Source organism: Manacus vitellinus, unplaced genomic scaffold (genome assembly GCF_001715985.3).
Source record: "Manacus vitellinus isolate BGI_N305 unplaced genomic scaffold, ASM171598v3 scaffold_50_pilon, whole genome shotgun sequence".
Classification (NCBI taxonomy): domain Eukaryota; kingdom Metazoa; phylum Chordata; class Aves; order Passeriformes; family Pipridae; genus Manacus; species Manacus vitellinus.
In genome coordinates this window covers 2,236,154-2,245,280 of record NW_021940612.1, presented here as the reverse complement: position 1 = coordinate 2,245,280, position 9,127 = coordinate 2,236,154, and the positions used below count along the sequence as shown (strand labels likewise).

General features: G+C 39.3%; 1 protein-coding gene across 1 annotated transcript; it reads left to right on the top strand.

Moving 5' to 3' along the window:
- Nucleotides 1–2,898: 2,898 nt before the first annotated feature.
- Nucleotides 2,899–7,062, top strand: RFK (riboflavin kinase). The gene is given in 7 exon segments (XM_029962936.1): nt 2,899–2,943; nt 2,945–3,031; nt 3,034–3,093; nt 3,096–3,159; nt 4,780–4,931; nt 6,244–6,346; nt 6,893–7,062. Coding segments are annotated over 7 exon segments (642 nt in total). The 3' UTR covers nt 7,024–7,062.
- Nucleotides 7,063–9,127: the final 2,065 nt, after the last annotated feature.

Sequence of the window (9,127 nt, the reverse complement as noted above, 5' to 3'; positions counted from 1 at the left end):
CTTCCACTAACAACAATAACTGTAGGTACAGTAGTATAAGCAGGGAACAGAAGTTCCTCCCTAGCTGCCTGAAATAGCACGAGTTTTCTCACTGCAAGTAGGAACTATCAAACTGTTCTTCTGTTGACTGACAATGCCAGCAGACATGCTCATCACTAAAATTTGATGACGCTTTTGGAGGAAACATGTCTACTAACTCTACTAAATTTTAGCAGAATTAAGTACTCTAAATTTTAGTTAACTAAATTCTACTTGTTCAAGATCCCCCCTCTCCAATATGAACTATATATAATTAATAACAAAAGAAAAACAAGGACATAGTATCAAGGGGGGGCTAATGTAGCTGGATCACAGCTACCCATCATGAAAACTGATGAAAATTAAAAATGTTTCAACTATTTGACAGAATGAGAGAGAAATCGTCGTTTAGACTTCTGTGAAATTAATTAACCATGTAGTTGTTAAACAAATAGTTCCTCGACTTAGTATTTCTCAAGGTCTTCTTGGTGACTAAGGTTGTAAACCTTTTGCCCAAACCTACAGACGCTGAAAAAGAATTCCACGCATGCCATCTTGTGGATGTCACAAGAACATCAACATTTGTTCTGAAAAGATGGATTCGTTCCAAAAAAAAAAAAAAAAAAAAAAAGCGTGGGGAGGAGAGGAAAGACCACAAATATGTATGTCCTTAAATACGAACCTGCTGCATTATTCGTTACTATCAGGAAGAAACAAGTTTTGGAAAATAAGGTTTTTTTGCTTTTGTTTCTTCTGCTTCGGCTGAAATAAACTAGTGGCCATGGGGTCACACTGTCAGCTGTTAATGGTCTGTCATTAGTTAAGCAACTAGGCAATGACTTCAAGATTTGGACTTAATATTCAAGACACTTCCGTTATGAAATACCACTTAAAACACTTTTTGTAACAGTATTTTCTACATGCTCAGAGAGAGCAGAACAGAATAGATCTGGTAGTACATACTCAGGATATCTTTCTCTTCCACTTTTCCTCCTTACCTATATTCTACCACCACTGTTACTCAGTAACAGCTACATATATGGTGATTCTCTAAGTCGGTCAAAGCTACTCAAAAGCTACTGAAGTAATGAATTTAAACATTTGCCTAAAAAAGATGGTGGGGAATTGAGATAAAAGAAACTGAAGAAGTTAAGTTTAAGGTACAATCACTCTTAAAATTTGTTTTTGCCTTCTTATCTAAAATAGCTTGTGACCTCAGATTCCATGAAGTGGTAACAGTCAGTGTTTTATAAGTATGACATATAAGTCAGTTTCTCAGAACAGGTCCCATTTTGCAAAAGTTATTTACTTGGAATGCAATTAAATACTAGCACAAGTCATAGATGTTTACAAGCTTTTCCCCATTAAAAATAGCTAACCAAATTAGAAGGAAGTCCTGAAATATTCTTGTCATCATGGCTAGGCTTCACGAATGAAACCTGTATCAAACTGGTGAAACTGAAATAGAAAACGAAATAAAATTTAGCTATTTAGCGATGTAAGTGTGACTTTGCATAGTATAAAACTGCTTAAAAGTTTCTGCCTAAACTGTGGGCAATTGAGATAAAATAGTTTAGAGAATAGGGAAGCCTTTTTAGCACGTAGAGAGGGGTGGGGAACCTGAAACTGCTTGAAATGATAAAACTTTATGTAACTACTCTATAATAGTGAGGAGGTAAAACTAAATGTCTGTTTAGATAAGGCAGACTGCAAAAGAGTGTGTATAATTTTAAACTTGCTACTTTCAAACTGTATAAAAGGCTATGGTATTTCTTGGCTCAGCAGAGTGCACTGGGGAAAATACCTGCCCCTTTGCATTCCCCGGCCGTAATAAAAGTGCTTTTCAGATTGTTCTAGGTTTCTTTGAATCAAAATCAGCAACACTGTGTTCTAGAAGGGGGAAAAGACTGCAAATTCACTTCAGGGATTTTGATGGTTTCTGGATACTTATGCATTTAAACACAAATATGCTTATGTGCAGAATAGCGTGCTGAATGAGACACTAGAACTCAAATGGCCTTATGTATCACTGATACAAACAGACTGTATGCTGGCAGGCTAGCTGCTCTGTAATTTACAAAGATTATAGACATTTTTCACACTTAATACTATTTTGAACTTAGAGAAACTCAAATTTATTTGAGCCACATGAGAGCCATAGGAAAGAGTTTTAATCACCTAAATACATTAAAGAGCTTTATCAACATAAAAAGATAAAGAACAACTGGAGACAGGAACTGAAGGAAGGGAAATGCTCTGTTACCCTTCATTTTTCTTTAAGTTATATAGAGTGAACACAGTTATATAGAGTGCTGTCTTGGTGCTTTTTTGTCCAAAGGAGATCCCTGCACTACCGGTGATAATGACAGAAAAGGAATGTGAGCATGATGGTAAATCAGAGGTGAGTAAAAATGTTTGGCGTTTTTGGTTTTGTTTCAGTTTGACCCTTTTTTTTTCTTAAACAAGCAACTACAGTTGGTTACTACCATATAACAAAAAGTCCTGCTCTCAGAGTTTTCACAAATGTCTGCTCTGCACTGAAGCATTTGGCCTTTTCTAAACGAAAAGGCAAACCCAGAGTTACCAAGGGAGCGGCGATCCTTATCGCGTGGGCCCTGGGTGCGACGCGCAGCCTTTCAGATGAGAGGGTCAGGATGTGGCAGCCGGTGCAGCACAGTCACAGCTGCCACTGCTCAGTTTCCATGGCACGAAGCCGCAGGAGGGACCGGGCCCTGCTGTCCCCGGGGCGCGGAGCGTGAGTCCCGCGGGCAGGAGCGAAGGTCACGGCTGTTACCGAGCACGGGACCGCACCCTCCACAGCGCCGGCCCTGGCGCTCCGCCCGACCCCGCCTTCCGGGCGCCGGATACAGCGCACTGGGCATGCGGGGCGGACGGGCCCATTGCGGAGGGCGGGCAGGCCCCGCCGGAGAGCCGTATGGATAGAAAGCAAGAGCGCCCCGCCCCATCCTTCCCCTGCGCGTGTGAGCGCCCCGTGCGAGGGGTAGCGGCGGAGCGCGTGCGGCGGCGCTGGGGCTGGCCGCTCTGCCCTGCGGCCGATTGAGGCACCTGCCGTACTTTTCTGCCGCGGGGAGGTGGTGAAGGGCTTCGGCAGAGGCTCCAAGAGGTTGGGCCATCCCACCGGTGCAGCGGGGCGGGGGCGGGGCGGGGCGGCATCATCCCGCGGAAGGGCACGGGAGGTGTGTCCGCCTTGGCCTCGGCTGGCCTGGCGAGGGAGTTCCGCCACGGAGCCCCGGGAGCGCTCCCGCCGGCGAGAGCCCAGGCCGGGGGTTCTGCAGCCGGTCCCTGTCGGACCCCGAGCGCAGCCGGACCCGCATCCGCACCGTGCTCCTGCCCGTCAGGGTGCGGGAGCGCCGTGACTAAGCTCGCCTCAGCCCAGGAGCCGCCCGGCTGCCCTGCACTGCTGCCTTATTGTCGTGACTTGGCTTCCCGAAAACAGCCCTGCCTTGTGCCGTGCCAGCCTTTTCCTGAGGCTTTTTTTCCCTCCTGCATTGCTTAGAGTCTTGCATTCTCCTTTTGTGTTATTCCCCGCCCCTCGGTCTGTTAAGAGGTTTCTCTGAACGATCTCTGTCTAGTCATGATGGTCTACAGGATATAGATAAGTGATCACATGCACAGTGCTATGGCACCGTTCTGATAAATCTCAGAACAAGAATGGGAGTAGGTATTGGGAATCGCTTTAAGGAGAAGAGTTCAAGGGGAATAAAGCAGAGGTTAAAACCTAGTAGGTGGGCTTCGCCTACAGCGAATATAATTGCCTGTTCCTTATCTTTCTCAGTTGTCTGAATGCCTTAAACAGCCACTGAAGTCAGCAGTCATATTGCACTAATTGTAACAGCTGTGAAACTCTACGAGACCATTCTCGTGGTGCTGAATTTCTGGCAGGATTTCACGTTTTTCCCTTGATTGCTTATAAATACTGTGTTGGTACTGTGGAGCAGGGAAGGGGGGTCATTGTTTTTTAGCTTTGATAAAAATGTAGTAAATGTATATTTTAAATCAACTTCATATCTTGCATGAAGACATTTACCCACTTGGTAAATAGAAGTAGGATATTAATTTTGAGAGAATGTTAAATTCAATCAGAGGGGAATTTCATTTTGCTATAATTTTGTAGTTTTCAAAGAAAATCACAGAAATCCGCAGATGTCTCCAAAAGGCAACTCGTACAAAATTGACAAGTGGTTAAATAATAATCGCATTTATTCCTGCATATTTTATTCATAGGTAAGTATTTTACTAACAAGTAAATAGTTCTAGGATGCTACTTTATAGTGCAGAAGAAACTTAATTTTTTTAATTCATCTTTCACCATATTAAAGCTATGATAGTTATCCTAAAGGTGAAATGCATCCTGACTGGATATATGGCATGTTTATTAATTATTATTGAAGAAGAGAAAGTGAACTGTAAAATACAGCATGTGTAAAAGATATCATCATCATGGCTGGGCTTCGCGAATGAAGATTTGGGAAGGACTCTGCCCACGTTTGCTACAAGCGCGCTGGTGGATAAAGAGGCCAATGCGAGATAGATGTAATACCTCTGGTATTGCCACAGGGGCTAATTTTATGAAGCTGTTTTATACTTTACCAAATGGCATGTTGCATTATTCTCATGAATGCCGGTGTTACATTTATAAGTAGTACGTAGGCAGAGTTTGGCTTTTCAGTATTTGAAGATCCTGTTATGTCCCTGACTTACACATTCACTCCCATTTTACACTTTCTAAAATTTTTGCAGCTAACTTTTCTGAGCAAGTGGTTGAAAGCTTTCCACCTGATATCTCTACTGGTATATACTATGGATGGGCCTGTGTTGGAAATGGAGATGTACATAAAATGGTTTTGAGCATAGGATGGAACCCTTTCTATAGGAATACTAAGAAATCAGTGGTAAGAATTTTGCTTTGTATGGGATTTTTATTGTAACACGAGCCAGATGTTGAATTTTAATAAGATAAGCAGAATTTAATTCATGAATGAGATCTAGGAATTTGCTCTTAGAAATGCATTTGGTATCTATATCATATTTATATTCTATAAAGAACATACTCTCTCTATCCCCCAAGTATAGACATGTAGGTGATTAAAATTTATTTTCTTCTTTCTGTTCCACCATTTCTTAATTATTTCTAAAATAAAAGTATAACCCTACTTGAAATGATGGTTGCTCGAGATGTTGATAGCAAGTTAAGCATAAATTGATAAATGCATTGAATTTACCGCTTATGAGAGCCCTAGCATGAGCTGCAACATACTAATAATCTATGGTTTTCTGCAGTGTATCTGCTTTTCAAATAAGAGATGTTGGAGCATCTTAATTTTTAATGATTTTTTTATTAATACTTCTCTTAAATTATGGAATCCAAACATGAGGTGGTGTGGCTTTATATACAGAATAAATATTTGAAGGTGTGTAATAATAGGATGGAGAAGTTAAAATCTCGAGCTGTGATTTTCTTGCTATCAGGTGCTGGTGCTTTCCCTGAGTCTTGCAGAGCTCTGTTTTATTTATTGAAAACAATTTTGTTTGGGCGTGAATCTCTGCTATTAAGTGTTTGTCCCAGGGAAATGTATACTTTTAAAAATTTTTGCAGATAAGTTTCCTGAGCAACTAGTTCAAAGCTTCCCATATGATAGCTCTGCTGGTATATGCTATGGGTCAGCCTATTTTGAAGAGGCAGATGTGAATAAAATGTTTTTGAGTGTAAGGTGGAACTGTGTTTCAGCCTGCACTTGTTCTTGAATTTTATCATTAAATTCCAATGTGAGCTAGTTGTAAAAGGTCACCTTAAGCCACCTGCTTCAATCAAAATCTTCGTAGTTATTTGGATGCATCAACTTGATGATGAAGCATTAAGCTTTGTTTGGGATTTCCTGCCTTGGAAATATTACCTCTGAGAAGTGGTGAAGCATTTCTCCTGAGTAATGTCTCTCTGGTTTGTTTGTTTTTTCCCTTTTGGCTATCAGAATACTTTTTAAGTGAGTATTTTTTTTAAATTTCATACAAAATGCAATTCTTCTTCATGACATAAACTAAAGCCCTAGTGTTTTAATCTTTCATTGTACATTCTAAACTAAACATCCCTTTTATTGTTCTCTGTTGAGGAAAATTTGAATGATGGATATTAGGTCTACATGCCTACAGATAGGGAAAGAAACTCTTAAGTTCATAATAAATGCCCACTTATTTCTCTTCCTTTAGGAAACACATATTATCCACACCTTCAAGGAAGACTTTTATGGAGAAATTCTTAGTATAGTCATAGTTGGATATATTCGACCGGAAAAAAACTTTGATTCCTTAGGTCAGTATTGGAGGTCTCTCTCAAACTAATCTCTTTTTTGTCTTACTCATGCAAGTTCTATGTCTTCCCTGTCTTTCCTTCTACTATGAGATGTTTTATCTATTAACCTTTGAAATTTCAGTAAAAGGTTTTCATTATCTAAAAAACCCAAGACCATACTCCCACATCTTCCACTAGAAAACTATTTTTCAGTCACTTGTCTGTGGAGTAATTTAAAATCAAGGACTTGTTGTAGAAGCATCAGTTGAATGTGTTCATTTCTCTTTTAAATGCAGTAGTATTTCAATACTGGTAGTATTTCAATACTATTAGTATTGAAACAGAACTGCTAAAGTCTTTTGGAAAAGCAAGAGAGTAGTGCTTGTAACAAGTAAAAATGCAACTCTGTCATGTTTGAAAACCCAAAGAACTCTGCCTTTAGACCTCATAATTATATTCTACTTCTGTGATTGTTTTTTGATATTTTGTGGTACCCCATGTTTTCACTTGATACTGTGTTCAAAATTCAGACCAACTTTTAAATACCCATATTCTTATCTTTTTCAGAGGCGCTCATTTCAGCAATTCAGGAAGACATTGAAGAAGCAAAAAGACAGCTAGATTTAGCAGAACATCTTAAACTCAAAGAAGATAACTTCTTTCATCTGCCAGAAGGCAAAATAGTAAACAACCACTGAGGAAAACAATACAGTTTTTTATTTGTTTGTTTGTTTGAACTTCTTTTTCTTATTTTCTTTCCCTGTCATGGAGCCTTTACATTTGCACTGCTTTCATAGGTGCTTTTTTGTCGTATGTCTGTTAGGTAACTGAGATTGAAACCAATCATACAAGATGATTTCAGTTTTCTTTGGTTAATTCAACATTAACCCAGTCATGCAAAAGGACTAGAAGGCTGTAATAGGTCCTTACAGATAAATTCTGTATCCTAAAGTTACCAGTTGTTCAGAAAGTGGAGTATATTCAGAACATGACCAAAGTTAATTGTAAACCTAGGGTATGGATAGTTCAGTTAATGAAGAATGTCTGTGTTTAACATAGAGAATGTTATTCCAGCTTCTTTTCTGTTTTATGTCATTCTTAGATCTGGATTTTAGCTTAGGAAATTTTGCTGTTGATTGAGTCAGAAATTTCCTGTGGTTAGATATGATCAGGTAACAATAGCAAGATTAATTCTCTATAGGTCTTATTTTTTATATACTACATTGCTGTCATAGTTTAAGCTCTTGCTTTAATTGAAATTATTTATTTTAAGTTTATTTGAAATGGAGGAAATCACTGTTGCTCATTATGTTACTGGAATCTGAGCTATACTTTTTCATAGTTGCTTGTACATATGATAGCACATGACCTGTGTAGTTTACTTCTGGGGGGTGTTTCACTTAATTTCAGGAAATGAATGTGAAAGTCGATAAACTGTAAAAGTTCAGGGGCAAAAGATGCAGAAACAATATAACAAGATTTCTGCTCATTGGACCTTAAGGGAAAATTAGGTAGTGAAAGGCAAATTTGCATTTTATATGCTGCTGGTATTTGTTATGAGAAAATGGGGAAAATCTTGAGGTCTTTCTCTGCACTGTCAATAAAATGTCTGACTTCAAGGCTGGCATTATTGTAAGGCACAGAAAAATCTCACTAATGCTCTGCACTAAGTGCAGGTAAGAGCCAAAGTTTTGGCTGACCAAGTGGACAAGTACACAAATGAAAGCCGTTGGGGATTCATTGCATAATATGTCAACACTGTAGTGGATATTCGTTATTTATTACAAGTAGTTGCAGGCAGTCCTACTCTGAAATGCAGGAATACAAATGGGGATTTGACTAGATCTCGGAAGCTCCCTTCCAACCCTGACTATTCTGTGATAGGTAAATGGAAGGAGTACTATCAGAATTGATAGTAATTTGGAAAATATTTCTCCAAGTATGTAATGTGTGATGCCAAATCTACTCTTGTTTTTCTCTGATAAATGGAATGGAAGCAAGTAAGCTGCAGTGACTTTGTCACGACCATAGTCTTTTGACATCTGCCTGTGATGTGTCTGAAACATATTCTGAAATTCTAAATGATTCTGTGAATGTGTCTTGGCTGTGGTTTTTTGAACTACCATGTACAGTATGGAATGCACAATTTCTGTAGTGAAATTTAATGAATTTATTCCTTGTCCTATCCTGTTCTATCCTATTACGGTCCTATCCTAGTATGGTCTTAAGCTCTACCAGGGAAAATTTAAGTTCGATATTAGGAAGAAATTTTTTACAGAGTGGGTAATCAGACATTGGCATGGGCTGCCCAGGGAGGTGGTGGATTCACTGTCCCTGGAGATTTTTAAGATGAAACTGGATGTGGCACTTAGTGCCCTGGTCTAGTAACCACGACGGTGTTGGATCAAGGGTTGGACTTGATATCTCGGAGGTCTTTTCCAACCCAGTTGATTCTATGATTCTATTTGAATCCTACTTTTCACTGTTGAGGTTTAAGAGAGTTTTGACAAGGTAGCTGTTTGGGTCTTTGTGTCAGGTGCTGTCAGGATGATAGTTTCACTTCATATTGTTTTAAATTTTAGCCAGTGTCATGGGCTATTGCTAGGGAAGAGGTCAAGAGGTCTTAAGGAAGTCAAGGACTTGTGTTTGTTCTTTAGGACTCCAGGAGAAACTTGATTTCATTTAAATAAATTGTTCACCAGTGCTAGTAATTGCAGAGTTGATAGATTCAGTACAGAATTGGGGGAGAGGGACATGGGACAACAGTTATCAGCAGTTAGATATACTTTCTTTTAAAGGATA